The sequence below is a fragment of the Gouania willdenowi genome, chromosome 21 (genome assembly GCF_900634775.1).
Source record: "Gouania willdenowi chromosome 21, fGouWil2.1, whole genome shotgun sequence".
In the NCBI taxonomy this organism is placed as follows: Eukaryota; Metazoa; Chordata; class Actinopteri; order Blenniiformes; family Gobiesocidae; genus Gouania; species Gouania willdenowi.
The window spans coordinates 8,410,812-8,435,438 of record NC_041064.1 but is presented as its reverse complement, the minus strand read 5'-3'; the positions used below and the strand labels follow the sequence as shown (position 1 = coordinate 8,435,438).

At 37.8% G+C, this 24,627-nt stretch overlaps 1 protein-coding gene across 4 annotated transcripts in view; it reads left to right on the top strand.

The window, feature by feature from the left end:
* The first annotated feature begins 5,165 nt into the window (after positions 1-5,165).
* The window catches only part of erbb4b (erb-b2 receptor tyrosine kinase 4b), a 390,990-nt gene continuing 371,528 nt past the window's right edge, over positions 5,166-24,627 (top strand). For all 4 annotated transcript variants that reach the window (XM_028435190.1, XM_028435188.1, XM_028435187.1 and 1 more), the window contains exon 1: positions 5,166-5,591. In XM_028435190.1, coding sequence (XP_028290991.1) covers positions 5,510-5,591 — 82 coding nt within the window. In that variant the 5' untranslated portion in view covers positions 5,166-5,509. The remainder of the gene's footprint in view (positions 5,592-24,627) is intronic.

The window sequence follows — 24,627 nt, the reverse complement described above, 5'->3', positions numbered from 1 at the left end:
CTGTATTTTTCCATCAACAATATAGCAAAAAAGATTGAAAGTTTAACAATTACAAAGATTTTTTAAGACGATTAAAAAAAAAAAAATTAAAAAAAGGTTTAGCAACATGCATCAGCTTTCCATTAAGTTCCCAGAACCAAGTGTTTTCATAAATAAATGATTTAAAAAGTAAATAAACCCAGAAGATTTCACTGGAAATTCACAAAATACCTTGATTTAGGGGTGGGGCTCCTGGAACAGTTAAGACATGCCCACTTTACTACTACTACTACTACTACTACTACTACGATAAAATCTGCAAAGAACAATCTATGCAATAGACCCCTTAATGGCCCACGTCACGAGTGACGTCACAACTCTTGCTGGAGGCAAAAACAGGAAATGCCGCTGGCTAAAGACTGTGGAAGCTAGGTATAATCGGTGTGATGTTACAGCTTTAGAATGTCATCTTTTTGTGTGCCAGAATAGGAGGAATAATGTTTGTGGACGTAAATTAAATTTTAGAGCATTCCAGTGGACACTCGTGCTCAGAAAAAACAAAGACAATTGTAGTTGAATGCAGTAAGACGAAAAGACTGGACAGAGACGATCATCAGAAATGCTCCCGTTTGCAGCTCATGCTTCATATCAGGTAAGAGATAAATTAAATGTTTGGCCCAAATTAACTCAATTTTAACTGTGACCCAACTGGGACACAGCTGGCTCAAAACTATGAAGTTGAAGATGACAGGAAAATGTCCTGTCTTTATCAACGCATTAGCTAGCGTGTAAAAGCTAACCGGGTAAACAAAGCAAAACAAAACAAAACATTGTTGATGGAGGATCTGTCGTGCTCTCATGTCAAATGTCAAATATTTTACGCTTTCCCTAAAAACAACACAATTTCATATCAATGAACGACAGACCAGTCATTATAGCTAGTGTTACTACAATACAACTAACCTAGAAAAACTATTTGTTAGCCCAAAGGTATACAGGACAATTTTCCCAAAGTCTAGAAAACAAACGCCCTCTGCACATTCGCAACACACTACCTGCTCAAGAAGGAACGCCTACTTGTGCAAGAGAGCGTGCACGAGCCCAGTTTTCCTCGTGCACAGCTCTGCTTACAAGTTGGAGTCGGCATCAGTCATACAAGCACACCTTCCAAAAGAAGATTTGCACTTTTCCCATATGTCAGACTCGCCACCGGTAAGTGAAAATCTATTTTCAAAGGACCCGGTGCACACCGGGCACGAGCACATGCATCAGCTCTACGTAAACACATCATCAGAATGATTGACAAAGAGGAGGACCAATAGTCTTGATGATCCACCCGGAAGTTAAAGCCAAAACAACATTATCCATGATACCTTTAAAGGTCCCATATCATGTTATTTGTTATCACCTGTTTTCCAGAGTTTTAGCCTCTGAAAAGTCACTTTCTGAGCAACTCTACACAAACAGGCTGATTTTCGGCCACAAAATGTACTCATGAAATGTATGAGTGGGCGTGTCCACAGACGGGGCACTGACTTCCTCCTCCCCGCACGATGACGTTGGGCCAGAGGACGCCCCACCCTCCTCCCACCCACTCAGTAGCCAAGCTCATGCTGCTTTATAAACATGAGACAGAGTGTGGGGGCGGGGCGTTCACCAGTACATACATAGCACTGCACGAAGGACGCTGAAATGCTCACCTGCTTCTCCAGCTCAGTGCCGCATCAAATTCGTCATCAAAGTGGGAACGCATCATCAAATTAGAGTGAGGTGTTTGGGCTCGCCCAGCAGTAAGAAAGGAGCAAATCACCCTCTAACTAACAATTGAGGGAATCAATTAAAAAAAAGACACTTTGGGCAAGTGTATGAATACCAAATAACACTTTAATGATGTTTAAAGCACAGAAAAGTTGATTTAGTCATGCAAGTGCTGCCTTGGCATTGGCGAGACAAAACTTGGGACCGCAGCACACAAAGATCCGGACGTAAGTTGTTGTAGAGTACTGTTTGAACATGACCATTAATAACATAGTTGTTGGCATCCAGCGATTGATACGCTTTGAGTTTTTCTTTGCTGTACACACATGATGTCTCGATTAGGTACATGCAGATGTCCGGCCACTCCACCCTCGGCAGCCCCGACAAGTCTTCATGCCATTCCCACCAGGTGTATGAGTCAGCCAGCCTGCTACCCTCCGTTAGTGTTAATTTAGTAAAATAGCTGTCTCGGTCCTGCAGAGAGAGTGTCTGTACATAACACTCTTTACAAAATCATCAATTATGAAAAATACCACACCAAACTTATTAGCTCCCGCTTGTCAACATGGCTTCTCGCTCCCGCTTTTGCCTCCAGGCTAAGCCCCGCCCACCAAAATACGTCACAACGTTTGCAAACAATCAAAGGGTCTATGCTAACTAGCTAATCAATACTCACTATCTCTATTTAGAATTATCTCAATCCAGCCGACTCGCCACAGATTGTAGAGCCAACAGGTGGTAGTTTTTATAGAAGGGGCGGGACCAACACTGGTGGTTTGTGATGTCAGAGAGGTCACCGAAACGTTGCAAACCACCATTCTCAGCCAAAAGCAAAATTTGATTGTAATAGTGGAGTTTTAACCCATAGAGGGCAGTCACTCTTACTTTTTTGCAACAAAATCTGACAAATTTAAATATTTTGACTAAATGTCAAGGACTAATCATAGTCAATCACCCTATGATCCAATGCGAGCGGAATGTAAAATCGTACTGGGACTGGCTTCAGGCTAAAAGTCAAACATCCCTTGAACTTGGGGGTAAAAATGACGACATAAAAAAGCCAGCCCTGCTTACGTTTAAAGTGATGCCATGTTTTACTGAATCCACATAGTCCATCAAAAGTGGTCTCAAAATCATCCCAAGACATTAACAAATCCAATGAATTCCAGCATTTAGTCCAAAACACACTAAAACTTCTGTAAATTAAATTAAAATGTAATGTCCTATCTACAAGAGAAAAGCAGCTCTGCTTTGATTTCTTTTTTTAGCTCAATGAGGCTGACTTCAGCTATAGAGCAGCTAATTGAACACTTTCTACATTGAAAAAAAGCTTAACGCATATATTTCGAAGGATGATCAATCGAGAAAATATCAAATACTGATGTGTTACTTTGGATATTGTCATTTTAAGGACATTTTGTCTGATGTGAAAATCTGGCCCACAAGCCAGTGTACTTGCAGACCCTTGGTTGTCAGCTACAAAATAATGAAGTATTTTTTTTTTTTATTTCTTTGCTTCACTGTACAAACATTAGAAACAGCAGAGTATTTCATGCCCTTTGTAGACTTTGTTTGTACCTCTGTGTGTGTTTGTGTGTGTGCGTGCAGGCGACTTAGCTTGAGAAGGAGGGCAGCCAGAGTGCATGCTTTCTCTCCAGATGTGTGGGCATATTGCAGCTGCAGGAGGTGTCCAACCTTCTTCTGAAGTGCAAAAAGTGTGGCAGCAGCTTGTGGAAAGTAATAACCTTTTGTCCCATTGTTTCCTAGAGCTCCATTACCTTCGTTATTTTTTTTGTCAGCACAAAGTCACTGCTCTCAAACTGTTATAAAAGGCTCAGCGAGTGACACAATCTCAGTATTTGCAGCAAACTGCTGCTGAGGAGAAAAATGATTACCTGGCATATTGAGAGATACGGCGTTCATGCTGTAATGCTGTGTGATAACTGAGAAAAAATGGGCATAGTTGCTTAAAATGTTGCTTATAGTTTTCCTGTCAGATTATATTGCACGGCAACATTATTAAAAAAAAAAATGAAACTGCATCTTCAGACAAAATAAATAAGGCAAAGGACTGAAGGTTGTTGAGCTTGCACGTTTTTAAAAGCAGTGCCTTAAAAGGTTTTTTTATTTTTATTTTTTTCTTATGTTGTGCTTATTGATCGAACAACTTCATAAAGAGGGGGACAGAACATGAGATGGTTTGCTTCTCGAACTTGCACTGTGCCTTTTCTTTTACATTTGTTGTCAGTGATTGTGTTTGTGCTGAGATAAATAAATGAAGTGAACTCACATTTTTTCAATGTGTTTTTTTTTTTTTTTCAGCTCACAATACGGTTCACATTACAGTAGTGGTTCCCAACCTTTTTCAGGTCTTGACCCCATTTTACTATCACAGATATCTGGCGAGCCCCAGAGACTTTTTTTCCTCAAAAATATTATGTTTTGTTTTTTTTTGTGTAAAAAAATACAATAAAATTACAAATTACATTTTTTTTTTATTTTTTATCAGTTTTATTTTATTATTAGAGATTTCTGGCGACCCCACATGAGGTCACGACCCCAAGCTTGAAAAACGTGTATTATACCGGTTTTATTTTATTTTAATCTATAAAAAAAATAAACAAACAAATAAATAGAATAGAATTAAAAATTAAAAATCAAAAAATATAATTTCAATCAGTATTTTTTTTTTTTTCATTTTTATTGTTGTTACTGGACATTTCAGGCCACCCCATTTTATTTCCAGGCGAGCCCACATGGGGTCACGACCCCAAGGTTAAAAAACCCTGTGTTTTTAAAATCATTAAATAAATAAATACAATAAAAATTTAAATTTAAAATGTAATCCGTATTTTATTATTACTGGACATTTCAGGTGATTCCATTTTATTTCCAGGGGGTCACGACCCCAAGGTTGAAAAACCCTGCATAAGCAAAAGGCAATTCCAAGACAAGAAGAAGTATTATACTGGTTTTATTAATTTTTTTAATCTATGAAAAAATAAACAAACAAACAAACAATCAAATTAGTAAATAAATAATAAAACTGATAAATAAACAAACAAACAAATGATAGAATAAATAAATAAACTTAAAAAAAATTAAATAAGATTTATAAAATGTAAATAAAAAAATAAACACAAGAACTAAATAAATAAACTTGAATAAATATTTTTATAAAATAAATAACCTGTGAATCCAATTAGTTAAACTCATCTCTGCTGTGATCAGTGTGACAGGTGCAACACAGCCCACGTAGTAATTCAATGGCTGATTCAACCAATAGCAGCGCGTTTTCAGTTGTCCGCGAGGAGGTTTGATGTGATTGACAGGCTCTTTAGCCAATCACAGCTGCTATAGGTGGAGTTCGGAGATTCTGAGGGGGGGGTGTCTGTCTAAAAAAGCGAGCCTTGCAGCTGCATACTGTATCCAAGTAGAGGTGTAATGGCATGACTACTGCATGACATTATATACACACACACACACGCAAACGCACGCGCCTTTTCTGTCACGCTGGAAACTAATATCCGAGTCTTGCAGCTTTTTGGCATCAGTCAGAGAATCGAACAGAGGAGGTGACGGAAAGGAACCGCGGGACAAGCTGCAAACTTAGCCACAAGCATCCAAAAGTCCTCCAAAGAGACGCGCTGAAGAGCCGTGAAAAAGCATCTTTTTTAAAGGTGGGGGGTCTCTGAACAAGGAAGGATAGGACACGCTGCTGCTGCTGGACATGTGAGATTAAAGGAGATATACTTGCTGAGCACAACGTACAATGAAGTCGACAGCTGCTGCACTGTTCTGCTTCGGGTTTCTCCTCCTGACCTGCCTTCCCGGGTTCAGCTGCTCTCAGTCAGGTGAGTGAACGGTGCGCACTGGGCTGGCCACGGTGCCTGTGGTCATTACGCACGGATTGGAACCTGTCTCCAAACGCATTGCTGGTGCGTCCAGGATATCAAAACAGACCTACGTAATTGAGTATGTCATGAATTGTGGTGCAATATGTGAAAACAGCCTTATTCATTATGCTGTTGGAATGTGAGAGTGCGCTGATAACAATGAGTGGAAAGGAAAAGAAAGGCAGGTGTTGGGTGTTAGCTTTGGCTGTGCGTCTTATCCGATGAGCTCCGTCGTCTTCTTGCACAGAGCGACACTGTTGAATTTGGGGGACGAATAGAAAGCATTGGATGAATGAATGGGTGCCATGTGCAAGTTTTTTTTTTCTTTCTTTTTTTTTTTAAAGTTGCTTTTAACTCTTTATTTTTCTCATTCTTACTGTAATTTAATTTCACATTAAAACTTAAGAAGGGCAACCGCGTTAATAAAAAAACATCCCTGAGGTTATACGACTCTTATAATGAAATCTGCTTCATGGACGCATGGATTTTACAACTTTACGCACGACAAAACGCGTCGATCAAGCAAGCAGCTTTAAGTTTAAAGTCCTGCAGGTTGCTCTCATCTCATTTCTCTACAGTTTGGACTCGATCCGATTTCTTCTGTGCAAACGGCGATAACAGGAGGGGTGGGGTGTGTGTGTAACCATTCTTCCATATGCATTTTGTGATTGGGATAAAAGCAAAGCGGATTAGCGTGAAATTACGTGATTTCTCCACCCCCCCCCCCCCAAGGGCTCTCACAGACTATATATCTGGTTCCTTGCGCGCGGGGAGGTGGACACAGTGATCGTGGCAGTACTGATTGTACAGTGCAGGGGCGCTCTTTACGCACAGGTAGGGAGAGGAGAGGAGAGTAGTAAGAGCCTGCTTGGCAGGTGTGTGACAGCATGTGTGTTAGAGAGACAGAAGAAAAAGCAATACTGCCTCATTGGCTTGATATAAACATAGGCTGGATTATTACTAAAGTTAAATGAAAATTAGTGAAACAGCTGCTGTGATTGTGAACCACAAAATAAAACATTGCAACGTTCTGTCAGAGGTCCAACAGGTGTAAAATTTTATTCACAAGGAAATAAAGATGCCCTGTAACCAGACAATGCCTTTTTATTTATTTAATTTATTAAACAAAGCTTTTTTTTTGCTTTGTTTTTCTTCTGCATTTTTGACATCAGAGCAATGCAAATTAAATTTAGAATGCTTAAGACTGGATCAATCAATTTACCAAATATTGTGTTTGTCACACTGCCAAATTTTATTTTTCAGTTCTTAAACTCTTAAAGTAACCACATGCGTCAAAAGTGCCCAGTTTTATGGAAATAAAGTGCAAAAGGAATGACATGATTGGAATATCGATTTGGTAATTTTTTTTTTTTTGGATCAATACAATAATGGCGCGGTAAAATATCGCGATATAGCGGCAAATTGTTTTGTTTTTTTTTCTTACCCCCCCTAATTTGAAGTATATACATATTTAGGTAGGTTATTGTAAGAATTTGTTAATGTGCAGAACATATCCTGTGCATATCAATGTTCTTATCGAATATTGGTATCGGCCCTTGAAATCGCATATGGGTCAAGTTTTAGTAATCTTACATCTAAAAATGTGCACAATTTCACACAATTGTGGGTTTCGTCAGAGAGCTACTGCATATTTCAAACTTTCCAATAATTAAATTAGACACCTAGTGACCATGTGTTTACGTGCACTGCCATGCATATGTTGGAAGAATTACATAGTTTTTTTCCATTAAAAAATGTGGAAATTTTTTGGATTGATAGGTTTATCGTGTGGTGATTGACTGCCAAATCAATTTTTTTACACCCTTAATTAGAAGTATATACATTTTTAGGAAGGCTATCATAAGAATGTGTTCATTCACATAATATTTCCTGTGCATATCAATGTTCTTATTTCAAATATTGGCCATCAACTGATATATCGGATAACAGCTTTTAAAAATTCCCAATATTGGTATCCGCCCTCAAAATGGCATATGGGTGGAGTTCTAGTAGTAATCTAACATTTTCCATGTCTAAAATATGCACATGGATTTACTGCTACTGCGTATTGTTTAAAACGCTGTATATATCTAAACTAGAATAAACGAGTGTGCAGATGACAGCGTGGTGCACATCTGCAATCTGCTGAGTGTCCCCCCAATGAGCCCAGTGCACTCTCCACTTCATTTCACTGCATCTATACACAGAAGCTGGGAGAGACGGGGGAACCAATACAGCTGCTGATTCTGAACCTTATGGCGCCTTTCCAAAGCTCTATCTGTGGCTATGAATATTCAAACATCGTGCACAGGAGTGCCGTTCAGTCATCTGTTGAACACCAGACTTCTACTTTATAACATGGATTACATCTTCCATAGCTTTCTAAGTGCGCAAACATGAGCATGAGGACTAGTTTTGACTCTAACCAGCGTTGGGGTCAATTATAATGTAATTTATGATTACAATTATGGCATAATTGTGTAATAAAAAAAATCTGCTGCAGTCGTAATTTAATTGTAATTTAGTTTAGGTAATTGACTTTGTAATTGTAATTGCCATGAAAATTATATAGAATTTGTCAATGATTTAATGCAAAACCATGTTACAGTTCTACATATATGGAGTTAACAGTTATTAAAATGTTTCATATCAAGTTTCCCACATTTTTACTGTTAAAAAAAAATTGAAATCAAGGGGTATACTGACATAAAAGCTCAGACACCCACACCAAAAATATTAAAACAAATATTTTTCATTGATTAAGAAGGCTAACAAGGTAACCAAAAGATAGGAAAGAAATATGATACATATGTATTTTACAGCTGATTTAGGACTCGTTATCATTAGAGATGCTAAGTGAAAGCTAACACTAGAGGACGGTTAACTTTTAAGTTATTTATTTGAGGCTGTTTAATTGTATTCGAGAACGTGATTGTAATTGACTTTCTAAGGATAAAAATTGTAATGTCACTGTAATAGTAATTGGCCCCAACCCTGAATCAAACTATACAATAAGTGGCGTATTAATGCCCCTCTTCAAAATAAAAGCACAAGATCGTGTTACTCCTCCGTGTCTCTAACAGTGTCTGCACTCCTTCCACACAGACTAACACTTTGTGTTTGTGTTGTTTTCCTTCAGTGTGAAGCAAAGGGAAATAATGGTGTCACATTTAGCAGCCCACACAGCTCGACACCAACACAAAGCCCTCTTTGCAGTCACACTGTATCTGAGGAGCTCTGACCCTCCACTGCCACCAGGCTTTTTATTGGAAGAATGGCAGCCTTTGATTATGAAGGCGATCCACTTCCAGTTGTTAGAAAAAAAGGAATGTGAACCTATTGTGCTTCTGTCTCTCCTGTTGTTCACGCCTGGGTGGGACATTATGAGAGCATCACTGGGTGCTTAATTAAAAAATAATCTCATCCAAAATCATGCTTTTGTCTATGAAAGTAGAGGGAAAAATATGGATGTTAATAGCAGATGAGGAGAGAAGTTATTTAGTCATTAATGTAGGTCAACTGAAAAATACTTCTGGGAAAATGTGGAAAACCTGCAAAGCAAGTTTTTCAATTTTGTGTTTTCTTCCCTCCGTCTTTTTAGTTTTTCATCTGCTTTAGTACCTCATTAATATATTCATATTTAAGATGCAATAGAGTACATTTGTGACTTAGGGAACACAAAGTGGTCATTTATTTTTAGTTTTTATTGTTGAGTCTTGCAACATATCCCATCGTTTACAGCAGGCATGGGCACTGGTGGCCCGGGGGCCAAATGCGGCCCCCCAAAGAAAATACATTGATTGGGGGGAAAAAAGAAAACGACCAGAAAAATATACGTAAGGGCAACAGAAATACAAAAAATGACAACATAAATAACTGAAAATGATACAAAATGACTCTAAAAAATGCTGAACAAAAATAAAATATTGACAGAAAAATATTTAAATTGATAAAAGAAAATGTGCAAAGTGACAGAAAAATATAAAAAAATGACAAAATGTACTAAACAAAAAAAAACACACAAAGTAACCTTTGTTATTTCTTGTATTGAAGCTGAGATTGCTTATTATTATAAATGCTGACATTGATGATGGAATTGTCTACAGCAGACATGTGCAACTGGTGGCCCGGGTGCCCAATGAGTCCCTCGGTCTGATTTTGTACACAAACGCACTAAATTACTCCAAAAACACACACAACGATGACAAAAATTACTTTAAAAATGCAAAATGACTAAAAAAACACACAAAACTACAAGAAAAAAGCACTAAAATGCAAAATGACAAAGTTGCAAAAAAATGACGACAAAAACACACATAAGCCCTTTGTTTCTATCCTGTATTAAAGTTCATATTAGGGCGTTTTCTAAATGCTGACAATGTTGATTCTGTGACCCTCGGATCAGACGATGACATTTTTGTGGCCCTTGCTGTGATAACAGTTCATCTTTTGTCTACAGCCATCAGAAATCATAGGGTTGTATCCTCTGTGACCTTTTTCAATGGCTTTCCCATCATTCATCACCTGCAGTTCTAAACGCATGTTACGTCATGTATCACTGTCATCTTTGCTTTGAAACGTCTCTTTAGTTTACAATCTCATAATTGGATTGGATCATGGCTCGTGCTTAATACGGCCAGCTGTTTATCGCCCGTGCGTTTAAAATTCAACGTCTATGTTTGAAGCATGACCCAAAGCCAATTAGATTACAGGCGATTTGATAAGGTGTGTGCTGTAGAAAGGAAAATGATTGCTTGTTTCCTGTTTATCTCTTGCTCCCTCTGTGTTTTCCTTGCTTTTATGGTTTCTCGTTTTGCTTTCCGTAAGCTGATTGAGCTCTAGGTTATTGTGTATATGAGGGGGGATGGAGGGGATGCAAAGGGAGCAAAAAATAGAGGGAGGTGCAAATAAAAGCTGATGGCCCGTCTGCAACACAGGCTCTGAGTGAACGACAACAAAAGTCCTCCAACGTAGCAAAATAAAAACACACACACGAGCGAAAGTATATATATATATATTTTTTTTTTTTTTTTTATTGAAAATGAAAACTTTCAACCAGTCTTTAAAATTGACCATGAGGGTCTGCAAAGTAACAACCGTTGATACAGAATAGCAGGATATTAAAAGTACTAAAGTACAATACGCATCCACAACCCTAAGCTGTAAGAACATTGACCTCAAACTTTGATAGCCCTTGAATTAAGGGTGTATTTAATAAATATCAAAGGGAATATGACAAAGTGGATCACTATCTTGTCCGATGAATAAACGCAAATCACTGTGAAAATAAATTAAAAACGCCACTTAAAGAAAGTTTTCCACTTCAGTGCCATCTATGCGTTCCTCTAAAGGACTCCAAATCCCACAATGCATTCCAAAGTTCAAGTCACATAAACATTTGTTATTGGAGTCATAAACAAACATCAGCCTTTTATGAGTGTGTTCTCCCGTTTTTTTTTTTGGAAGAAATGCTTTTGATTTATTGATCTGTGAGGCCTACATGAGTCTTCATCAGTGTTATAGAAAAGCTCTAGTTATCGTCCCCAGCAGCTTTAAAATAACGTTTGTTTTGAGTATGTGACAAAATGATTGACACAAATGTCTTTCTTGGAAAATAATGCAAATGATGTTTTGTCTTTTTTTTTTTTTTTTAATGCTGACAAATGTCAGTCAAAATCCCTGCCTTGCTTTATCTCTGTAACAAGCTACCAACTTGGTAAACTCTCAGCACTTTACACTTTTTACTTTTAACCTGTGAGCACTTTTGTTTAGTGTGGGTCCTGATACCCAAGGTGGGGGCTCATTAATATCATTGTTAAATCCCCCCATGCTTGGGAAGCTTAAAAAAGCTGCTCGAGACTCATTTCTAAGAAAATCTGAGACACTGTAAGCCTTATAAATCAAAGATAAGTTCATAGAAAAATTATGTTAAAGGTTGAATTTGGCACTTGAGGTTTTTTTTTTTTTTTTTTTTTTTTTTTTTGATCTCCACTGTAAACACTCTTATCAACATTGTACAAGAAGTTTCACACATTGCATTTTGGGATGTGGAGTCCCGTAGACGGATTTATGATGTATAACGAAAGTAGCTCCCGATCAGCAATCGTGGGGTCGCAAGAAAATCAAACATGTTTGAAATCTTGGTCGCTCCTCGTGTGGGTATCTCACTGTTCAAGCAGTGCCACGGACCGGCTTACCACAAACAAGTTGACGGACCATACATCCCACCAGTCCAACCAGTTCCTGGTCCTTCACATTGCCACCTTTTCTTTTTTGAAGCACTTTTTGCTGAGATTTGTTTCTCCACTTCCGGGTTCTTTTTCTGTTTTAATGATGACTATTCAGAGTTATTCTTCCTTTGATTTTTTTTTTTTTTTTTTTTTTTTTTAATTTTTTTTAACTTTGCATTTCTGGAAAAAACACCCCGACATGTTGTATTGAAGTACAGTTTGAGCAGTCAGATCGTGTCGGTCCGTGTAGTGTGAGAATATGCATCATGAGCTGCACGCATTCCGGCTCTGCACTTGAGTCGCACATTTTGAGCTGGAGCTGAGTTCAACGATTGAAAAAAATCGCTTGGTGTCTGCCTGCCTTTAATCTGTAAATAGGAATTTCCAGGGTTATGGTGCATTATTTTACGCATATGTTCCTGCTCTTTTTGCTTGTTAACACTGTGTTAAAGTCACTTTCTGGTGTCTAAGGAGCTATTGAATATAAAATCCAGATGTCTTGGAACCAAAAGACGCTCTTGTCTGGATTACATGCACACACACACTTGGACTAATCCCCATGCATTCACACTGACTCCCCCAGAGCCATTAGCTCAAGTACGAGGCAAAGGTGGCAGATCTGGGCCTACAAAAGGTTTGTCCTTTTAAAACATGCTAGTTGATGGAAGTCATCTGAGCTAAATGTCTGTCAGATGTAGAAACTTTTGACTCGTTTTGTGGCTGCGTTTATACTCCTGTACTAAAAAAGGCTGACTGTCATCTGCATCCTGCTGGAGGAGGCACTGACCCTTTCCACAGGAGAATTTGAAAGATTTCAGAGTGACAAAATGGTGCTGGGACTCACAGCGTGTGTGTGTGTGTGGATCTGGTACATGGTTGGAGGGATAAAGGATGAGTGACAGACTAAACCAAGCTGGTGAGATGTTTCTTTCTATGCTCCAGTGTGTGTGCTTGTTCGTCTCCTCACGCCCACCGCCCTTGCCTTCATCTGTGGCTTTATAAGCCTCCACATAATGCGCCAACATTAAAATGACAATGAAAATTATGGCTAATCTTTGCAAAGAAACATTCTTTTTTTGTTTTTTAATGAGTCGGGACGACGGGAATCGCTCTGCCTTGTTTCTTTTTCTCCGTCTCTCTGAACAGACAGCCTGACACATTAGAGTGATGTGTTGTATTCTGACTTTTTTTTGTTATATTTTTTCTATTCACTCTTATTATGGTTAACAATGGTTCCCAACATATGAAAGGATGATAATAGGCTGGCAACTTGGGCATGAAAGACTTGCTCCACCTTCAAACGAGCTTTTCATGTAGTTCTGCATGTGGGTGTGTGTTCGAGGAGGATTATTATTATTTTTTTTCTCCCCAACTCTCTTCCTCTGTCTCTTTCCCTCTGTTAGTAATCCCGTTATAAAATATTCATGGCTAATCTGCATGTACAATGTAATTACAGACGGCTTTGAGTGATATCGGATATGGCCGGCAGAACACGCGCTTCACGCAAAAAATAAAATTTGAATTGTCAATGTGTTGCCTGAGTAAATATGAAACAGACTGGTAGTGTGTGTGTGTGTGAAGGCTTCTCAAATCAGGTTACCACAAGGCAAAACTGTTTCTGACTTCTAATTATACTTTCAGGAAGACTTTTGATGATCTGAAAGTAGAGCTGGGCGATATATTGAGATTCAAGATATTGCAATTTTCCATAAAACTTGATATATTGCCTATATCAATATCAGGGTTCTCACTAGGAATCTTTCACAGCATAAGAGGACAACAATTCAGCGCCACTGGTGTGGACAATTTGGAAATGTATAATTATCTAAGGGCCAAATTTAGTGAAGTACAGCTAAATTTGTTGTTTTAACTGCTTTACTTTGAAGCCAAACTTTATTTGTTAAATTGGTGAAGGTAATGAATGTAGTTAGTTTCTCATACTTGGTATTGCTCCTCCACTAATAAATACTCAGACGCTGTATAGACATGAAATAACATTTTATTCAAAAGATTGATTCCAAGACACGCTTTTAAAATTACTGTTATGGCACCCCCCCCCCCCCCCCATGTCTCACACACAGATTATGAAGCCCATGTTTATATTGGACTGTGATTATGGGTTACAAAGGGGAGAATGCACACAGCGGAGTTTTAATCACACGGCCCAAAACCCGTCCGACCCGAATGAAGCTGATGTCTCTTTAAGCCCGAACACGTTTCAACCTGACAATATTCACACCCGCATGTAGAATGATCAGCGTTGTAAACATGCCAAGCAGCTTCATGTGTCGCTATACACTACGTCCAGTGTAAATTACATTATTTATATTGGACGGTAATTACACAGAGGATGCACACAGGCAGTATGGAGCCAGCTAAGTGGCTCCAGGGGTCCTCAGGTGAAGACGCAATGTAAATATGTTTTCCATGCCTATGAAGCTTTTTTTTCTTTAATTTAATTGAAAATTGAGACAGAGCGGATCACTATAATGATCACACTCGCACATCGCTAAAGTTTTGACACTTTAATGAGTAGGCATTTCGTGTTTCGATATTGAAATGTGTCGCAAAATCACTATACAAACACTTTTTCCTCACGTCACAGAACGTGACGTACGTAGTGGTCACAGGACAAGATGTACATGGTCACATGACCACTTCTCTAAGAAGAAAACATGATGCGCTGTGTAGACAGAAGAGGAGACCGGGACATTTCTTAGCATTGTACTTTAAAATTATTACTGCCACATTAGACGTGAAACGACAAAGGAATACATAATGTTATAAGGACGTTTGTAGCGTCCATCTTTCTGCAGCGAAGTATTGCGAGATGAGACTTAGGTTAAGAGGCTCTAATGTTCAATGGAAACATGTTCAAAGTGCAATTATACTTTGTCGTTGTTTAGAATAATCACTTTTTTTGCGGGAATCTGTAATGGAAACCCAGTTACAGACACTTTCCTTTTCTTCTTCTGCTTTTTCTGAGAAAGATTACCACAATTTCGTCTTTTTTTTTTTTTTTTTTTCCCCTCGCACGCCTTGATTCTCCTGTAGAGCTCTGGCACCCCACACTTTGAAAACCCCTGTTCTAGAGCATAAGTACATTTTACCAAACAGAATTTTCACTGGCACCACACAGACGTTTACGGGAAACCGATGACTCACTCCGCAACCAGACCTTGTGCCGTACGGAATTAAGTTTGACTTTGAACGTGGCCGGTAGGAAGGAGTAGCCTATTCCAAGATGGGCGTGGCAGGTGCGAGGGCCCATTTATCACTGCCTGCAGTTTGAATTACTTTGAACGTTTGCGACAAAAAATGTCTATTTTACAACATAGAAGCCTGACATCCCAGATCAAGGTTTCATTAATGGATCAAACAAATCAACTTTGTTAGTAAATGGGCCTGTGTGGCATTTTATCATGAGCAAATTTAACTCTAAATTGTCTTTCTGGTCAGACTGAATTAAAATTATTGAGATTTATATCATATATGGTCATTTTGAGAAAAAATATCAATTTGAGTTTTGGTCCATATCGTCCAGCCCTACCTGAAAGGCAAAAAACTTGCTAAATTGTTTCTTTTTACTCATTTATTAAAGTTGTTTGAAAGCTTTGCACACAAAGCAGCTGCTTCATTGTCTCCGACTGTATTCCCTTTGTGCCCCCATGACTCCAGCCCGCTCTTTTTGGGTCTCACCCGCCTCAGTTTGACGCTAATGGAGCGTCCCTGCCTGTATGCTTTTCTTGCAGGTCAATTTTTCACCCGTTCCAGAGGGGGAATGGGGGGGTGGAGTGTCCTTTTTAAATGAAGCACTTGGCGTTTGTGACCTGTAATAAATGAGTTTGCAGTCAGTCATGGCAGCAGTAAGGAGACATCTGGGAACGAGAGAGAGAGAGGAAATAAAAGGAGATATTTCGACTTTAGCGGGAAACAGTTTATCTATGCAAGCGTGACAAATGGTGGCTCCAAACATGCCATCGCCCACACAAAAATGAATGGAGGAATTCTGCAACACTTTAGCAGGTAATGTAAAGGTCACGGGGAGAAAACGAATTACATAAATTATGATGACATCGGGTTTCCAGCTACACGGCAATGATCCCACTCTGGATTTTCATTAAAACATGTAAAACAAATGAAAATAGTGGCAATAGTCTGTTGCCGAGGACTTTTACAGTGTTATGTCTTTTATTTTTAAGTGTACTTGGAGGATTTTGAGGTGAAACAAAACCAAAGAGCAATGACTGAAGCTCAGTCATGTCTAAATTCATACATTTATAGCTGATGGAGATCAAATAATTAATTACCGAAGTGACTTCCCAACACATTTCTAGGGTTTTCACCGACTGAAAGTTGCAGCACTACAATTTATTTATTTTTAGGGGTATACACGGAAACATCCAAATTAGTCCAAAATTGAATGTTTTTGCATATTTTCTTCATGTTGAAGACATTTTCGGCACTTATAAAACCCCTTTCCACCCTTATTCCCACCTAATGTCGCACATGTTGACCCATTTTAACCTCTTTTCACCACATTTCATGCTCATTTTTGCCAATTTAACAACATTCATGATTTGTCATGCCCATTATTTGCCAGTTTCCAATATTGACACTTAGTTTGAACCCTTTTCACCTCTTTTTTTTTTTTTTTTTTTTTTTTTTTTGCAACTTTTAATCTTTTCCACCTTTTTTTTTTTTTGTCACTTTCAACCCATTTCTTATATATTTACTTAAAGAAGGATTTACATCTTGAGATGACTATATACTATGGCGCATATAATAATAAACTTGGATGACATTGGATATTGTTCAGACAAATAAATAAATGTGTTTATCACTGATTCATAGAACAATGGACCATCATTTTGCTGACTTTATGGATGGATCCCAAAAATCTCTCCCCTTTATTCCCCCTTATAGATGACCCTTTCTCTACATTGTTCATGTCTGTGTTCAACCACCTTCAGATACAGTGGGGGTCTCTGGCACCTTTATTTTGGGGGTCGTGGGCTGAAAAGGTTGAGAACCGATTATATGATTTAATTTTTTTTTTTTTTCTCTAGCAGCTTTAATGAAATTTTTCAGGCTTGATGACGTAATACCTCAGTCATACACACGACTAGGATTAATTGAATTCCCACGTCTCCTGGTTTATTTATTTCATCTTTTTACATAGTTGTATATACATAAATTGTCACTTTTGCTCTAAGCTTGGTTTTTTTTACATTTTAATAAAACTTTGTGTTCATTTTCGCACACTTTGAGATGATTATCTAATTATTCACTACTAATTCTTCCTTACAAGGGCTGTGATACGATATATTGCGATATTTTTTTTTTTTTTTTTTTTTTTCCCCTCCCCCCCACGATAAGGACATTATTGCGTTACGGCGATAGTCGATATATCATGATACATCACGATATCTGTGTCACTGAAGACATTCAGAATTCTTTGACTGCACTGAATCATTTCACAGGAATTACAAACCATTGTTAATCCATTTAACATGAATGACAGCCAAGTAAAATAAAGTGTATACTGCACAGTGGCTCTTAACACTCAGTACGTTTGTAAATATCCACTCCTCACCTATACTCATTGTACTGTGTAGGTACTGCATTATCTGTGTATCATGGGTGTGCATATATATATATGCACATATTGTTTTTGTCATAAATAATTGATATTTGGTGCCAGTGAGTCGATAACATATCGCGAGATGAAACCTCACGATATATTGTCATATCGACACCCTACACTATAAAAGATTATGAAACTTATGACAGATCAAAAGGATGGTAAATAGAAATGTCCTAATAAAGACTGAATGTTGGTTCTTTTTGTCTACAACTTTAAAGAATCACAGTTTGGACTCTTTCTCACCTGCAATAGAGCAGTTTTTGCTGGTGATGGCCATCAGTCACCTTGCAGCAGAGCAGAAATAGAACTGCTCCTTTTTCCCTCGATGTGAAGGTACATAAAGCACAAGATGAGAGGAGCAGGAAAGGTAATTGACCTTGGCTGGTTTTGGGGGGATGGCTATATAGCCATGCGGATGGATGCTATAGCTCTGCAGCTTAGAGAGGAGAAAGGAAAATGAAGGGACAATGCTGAATGTGGTGGTAGTTCTTTCAAAAAAATTATTTTTTTTTATTTTTTTTTTCAAGCAAATAACTATATTTTTCAATCTAAAATTCATCCATATTTAGTCATTTTCTCAGTCTGGGGCATGTGTCTTATGCTGGTATGAATGTGAAGTGTTAAATGGATTTGATTATGAGTCAAGTGCGAAGAGGTAAGGCACAAACTCATGGCCCGGGGGCCAAATCCGGCGCTTTGGAGCATCCATTTAGGAGAAAGTAAAAATGCTTGTATTGCATTATTGGAGTCGTTTTTAATGTTAAACTGTTGTTGAACTCAAAATTCGTACAAAACCATTAACGTTTCCTTAAATTGACATATTTCCCTTAATTAAATACAAATTGGTCTCAAAATCAAGGAAATTTAAAGTGAAGATCCTATTGGGACTGTGTTCTGTCAGTTATTGCTTGGATATGGTCTGTTTGTTGCATATTTTCTGTTTTATGTATACGTAGAAGTGCAGACTAGGGCACAATCTTGTTGAAATTTATCATTTTTACTGCGTAAAATCTGTGGCTTACTTAAGATTAAAAAAGCTGCTCCATATTCGGCCCCTGAACTAAACAGAGTTTGGACTAATGTTGTAGCTACTCAGCTCAGGGGTGTCAGAGTCATCTCTGCGTTTGGACCGTTTGTGAAAGCATTTTGAAAGAACTCAATTTTTCCAGAATCCTGCAGTTTTCCTCCAAATATTCCACATTTTGCCAAATTAATTAGAAATTGGCCACAAAATGTAAATCCAGGGACACCTAATGCTTCAATATTGTTGGTGCCTTACATGTCATTTATACCTGGAAGTGCAAACTCGGGTAGGGATGTTCAACAACTTTTTCATTTCCGATATGATGCCAATATTACAGCCTTGCGTATTGGCCGATACCGATCCGATATTAGCATGAATCATACATAAATTTGTTATTTTTTTATTTCTTTTAATTTTTTTCTCTCTTTTCTTTAATAAAAATAATTACTTATTTTGTAGTGTGGAATGTTTGAAAAGGTTTGATTAAGTGATGATACTCAGAACAATAGTTGGTATGAGAAAAACTGACCCATTTATTATTAACCAATTGTTACATGATTTTTAACCTTCAACATAATATCTACAGTATTCTACAATTGAATAAAATAAATAAAAAATTAATTGGAAAAAAAATTAAAAAAAATCCGGAAATTTGAATCCGATATTCGTTTACTGGCTATTATCGGATTGGGACACCCCTAAACTAGGGCACATTAGTGTTAAAATGACTCGATTCACTTTAGATCAATGTGGTCAGTTTCTTACATATTTAGTATTGTATGTATACGTAGAAGTGCAAACTAGGGCCCGATGATGAAATGACTAATTTGTCCTGCATGAAATCTCTGTCCCACTAAACTGAGTTTAACACCCCTCAGGCTAAGTAGCTACAACATTCAACCAGAGTCAACTCTGTGTTTGGACCATTTATACAAGGCTGTTTACCTGTTGTATACCTGACACACAGGTGCTTTATCTCAGCTACTCACCTAAGCATGTGCAAACACGTGGGTGGTGTGGGGGGGGTGCTGCATATCCTGCTGTGTCTAGCCCCCCTGTCTTTGTTTCAAAATCTCTCTCCCACAGAGACATTATCCCCCGAAGGCAAGGTGAATGGGGTGCTGATGTGAGATTATTTGTAGCAGCCGGAGTAAGAAAAAAAAAAAAAAAGAAAAAGAAGAGGGACACGGAGGTAGAGGAAAAAAATCTCCTAATTTTAGCAAAAAGAAAGGGCAGCCCTGGACACGGGGGGGTGGGCTGTCGTTTGTAGGGGGATGGGATGTAGGTGATTGTCTGGGGGATCCCTGGGTAAAGTAGTAGCTCTACAGGAGCTGGACGGACAATTAATCAGCGGTGACCTAAAGGGGAGTCTACGGGTTGTATGAGGACACTTCATTCTGGAGGACACACACCTGCACTCATACCAGGGTTATGCTCGATTATGATTGTAATCACGTCAATCTGTTGCCATCATAATTATGCTGTAATTGAGTTCAGATAATTGACTCTGTAATTGGAATTGCCATGCAAATTCTATAAAAATTGTCAATTATAATAATTTAATTAAAAAAAAAAACTGAGGAACCATGTTACAGTTCTATGTACAGTTCTACACATGTAGTTGACAATTAATGTTTCATATTACGTTTTCCCACATTTTACCATTTAAGAATTCATAATTGTAAAAACCAATATTTTCTTTGATTAACAAGGTAACCAATAGGAAAAATTAGATATTTGTTTTTTAGTTTATTTTATAGCTGATTTAGGACCCATTGTCATAAGAGATGCTAACACAATTGGGAGATTAACTTTTATTAGGTTATTAATTTCATACTCATTAATAGTGATTAATTGTCATTGAAATTTAGTAATTGCGATTGACTGTCTGAGGTATCAAAAATAATTGTAATTTAATTATAATTGGAAAAAATGCTGGTCACTGTAAACGTAAATTAATTGTAATTGAAAAATATAATTGTAATCATGTAATTGATGATGAATTACAATTATGGTGTGATTTTAATTGCCAATTCTATTAAAAATTGTCAATTTTCAGTTAATACAAAATTGTGGAACCATGTTACAGTTCTATGTACAGTATCAAGCTTTCCCACATTTTACCATTTAAAAAAAAAAAAAAAAAAATAGTAATAAATAAAATGAAATTGAGGGGTACACTGACACAAAAAAGGCTCGGACACCCACACCAAAAATATTAAAGGAAAAAAATAGATTATATTTGTTTTTAGTGTATTTTCCAGCTGATCTAGGACCCATTTTCATAAGAGATGCTAACACAAGAGGAAGGTCACATTTTATAGGGTTATTTATTCATTATGATTAATTGTAATTGATAACATAATTGTAATTGACTTTCTGGGGAATGAAAATCTATTGTAATTGGAAAAAATGCTGGTCACTGTAATTATAATTGAACATGGATGATTGAAGACGTAATTGTAACTGAAAAATGTAATTGAGCTCAACTCTGCACTGAATAATCCTATTCCTACTGCCTCTACACTAGAGTCATATATAACTAGATCTGACGCTCTACTTTTAACTTCTTCTTATTTCTACACATGATAAGACTGGCAGCGATAGGTTACCTTTCCTTCCCCCCTTTTTCTTTTTTAGTCTCATCACTCTTTTTTTATTTTTTTTTCCTCTCTTTCTTTTGCCTTTCCAGCCCATCTCTCTCCCTACAGCTGGCGTTGAGTGATTGATAGATCTGGGTTTGACATGGCCCGGTTCACCCGAAGGCGTTAGCAAGGACACTGGTGAGACTTGGCCAGATGCTCAGGAGAGGAAAGCATGGAGAGGAAGAGACAAAGGAAGAGAACAGAGTGTGCTTGACATTGTTTGATCACTGAGGCTTGCTCTTGCTGCTGTTAATAAGGGAGAGAAGCATTTTCATAAATGGTGCACCTGTTTGAGAGCCTCCACGGGCTGTTTTTCCCCTCCTTCTTAGGCTGAATATGCAAAACAAAATGCTATTCTTAAGACCAATCAACAGTCCAAAATAAGGGTTATCAGCAGTGAGAAGAGCAAAGTCACTACAAGGAAAATGATGGACTTCATAGCATTAGATATCAAGAAAAAGCTCCAACTAATGTACAAGTGACAACTAACCTGTGCCATGTTCATTCTTGTAGTATGTTTAACTTTTAGGAGCTTTTGTCCTGTACGCTGTTGCAAGTTATTTTTAGATTAACTTTTACATTTAAATATCCACAAAGCTGCTGCATTTTGATTTTATTTTTTATTTTGATTTTTTTTGCTCTACAAGGAAGCATCAAACTCAGTCAGGACACTTTATTGGTGGTTTAAGATGATTAGTTAGTTTGTCCTGTAGATTATTATTTAAGAATCTCCCGCAAACCTTGTGATTTTCTTTATTTTGTAAAAACAAAATACTGCTATGCACTTAATTTTTGGCAAATGGCTCCAAACAGGTCTGCACTACTGTAACCTGTTGTGAAAAAAGAATAAAGGAACTGATATTTTTGTATTTTGGACAGAATTGCTCTAAACTTTTCATTTATATTTGAGATAAGTACCTCATGTGCTGTTAAAACAACACGTTTGTATTGTTTCATGGATATTGTTCAATGTTTTACAATAAAATAAGTTTGGAACATTCAAGGTGTATGCTGTGGAAAAAAAATCGGGATCGGCAGGTCAGGATTTTTAAAAATTGGTCATCGGCAAGAAAATTGGAATCGATGCACTCCTATTCCAAAATATAAATTCATTTTTGTGTATTTTGGTAATGGTTTTGTATATATTTTTGTGTTTTTTGAGTAATTTTTGTCTTTCACTTATTGTTTTGTATGTTCAGTTTTTGTAGACGTTTTGGGAATCATTTTTGTGTATCTTGTTTGTAATTTAAAATATTTGTGTATTTTTAGGAAGTCATTTTTTAACGTTATTTTGAATGTTTAACATTAAATACATTTACAACTGTAGGTATCTATAGTTGTTCTTATAAGTGAAAAATTAATTATTAAAAGTCCAGTAAAAAAAAAAAAAAAAAAATAATTAATCGTATTTTTTTTAACCCCAATCCACTACCTACAACATGAGCACTTGACAAACATCAGTAAATGTCTGAGTACAAATTGTCTTTATTAGGATGAGGATGCATGTTGATTGTTGGGATGAGTGTTGCTTTTTCCTCCTACGGAGTCCCAGTCCTCCCAGTAAGCAAACACCCACTTGACATGTATCTGGCAAAGGGGGAACAAGGCCCGCAGTGTCTCCATGCTCTAAATGCTTTGTCCTGGAGGAGACTCCCACTGTGGCTCCCAGTCCCACGTGACATGCCTGGAAATGAAGCAGGCACTCCTTCTTCAAACCTCGTCTGCACATGCTGGAACAAAACCAATTGGAGGAGACGTCCCATTGTCTACACTAATAACTAATTCTGTACCTACTTTTTTTTTTAAAAGCTCAAATTGGATGTAAAACCTTTATGTGAAGGTTTTACAGTGTAGAAGTTTAAATGCAGCATAAAATAATTGTCTGATTCACATTTACTTTAAGCTGTTGGAGATCATTCTTAGTGTCGGCTTCATAGATCATACGAAGGCTGGAATTGCCTCTCGTGGTAAAGATGAGGTAAAAACACGTCCGTCCACAGGATTCCCACATTCCACAATCGATCGCTGTCTTGTCTCATCTTGTGTAGCTGTAATGCAACCTTCAAAGCCGTTTGCTCCAATTTCCGGTTCCCTGTCCGTTTTTTTGACGGAGCCCGCATCGGCAGCTTGTGCTGGTAGGTGCTTTGGATCTGCTGTTACGCATATCCTTTGCAGCATTTTCCTTAGGGATGTGAATCTTTGGGTGTCTCACAATTCGATTCCGATTCTTAGGGTCACGATTCAATTCAAAATCGATTTTTGTTTTTACTCTATTCAAAAATGTATACAATGCATAACAATAGTTTGTATAAGATGATTGTAAATAAACTGGTTCCAATGTCGTAATCACACAAAGACAAAAGCTAACATTTATTCATGCTCAACAAAAAAAAACATTGTAAGTTGGGGTTGCTGTTTCCTGTTGGGATCGTGTCATAGACATAAAACTGTCGCTGTAGTAGTCGGAAGTCACCATCTTCAAAGTCCATGGCCTAGTAGTCTCTCTTAACTAAGTTCTTGTATGTGTTGATAACACTCCTAACCCCATTTTCCGCTGGATGCGGCTGCGTTACGTCACCGCCGCATCACCGGAGCTGATAGGTTTCCACTTTATTCTGTGTTTATTTCCACCGGGTCTGCTGCGGTGCGTGTCTGCTCCTTCCCAGTTGCGGCAGTCCGGTGACCTCCGCCAGATATACGCAGGGCTTCTATTTCTGGCGGACACCGGAGCACGATGCATCAATCAGCACAGAGCAAATGAAGCTAAACAGGAAATTAAGCACGTACTCCGCAATAAAATATCTGGTTACTTTTCAAAATAAAACACTTCAGATTATATTTCAAGTAAATACATCACCAAAACGTCATAATGTGTAAATTCACATCCACTATATTGATTCCTCTCATACTGTAACTCACTGTAAACTGCAGCAACTTTGATTTAGTTCATGTTTTACTGGTGCAGTTTTATCTCTTCTCTGTTGGCTGTTACTAAAAAATGTGGCTATGATAAAACCAGAGTCCAACCTTCTTGTTCTCCTTTGTTAGGAACACTGACCTGTTTGTCTGTTTATTGTTGCGTTCATAATGCATACATTTAACTGCGTTCTCGCGTGATTATATAAATATTGTTAGAACTGTTCTGTCTCGTGACTTCAGTCGTTCAACCGGAGTGCACCGCCACGCATTCAAAATGCAACCGGTGTGGATTACCGGACGGTGGACAGCGGGAAATAACGGATCAGTGCTGTGGCGCAGCGGAGACGTATCCAGTGGAAACTTTGGGTCAGACTGTGTTTGTGAAAGTTAAGCATAAACTGTGTGTTATAAATCACAGCTAATACAGTACATGGGTTTTCCCATAGACGTTAGCAGTTATGAGAACACTAATATGTATTTGTATGTTTAGTTTACAGTGTTTTCTGAGTAAAAACTCTAAGCTGATCCT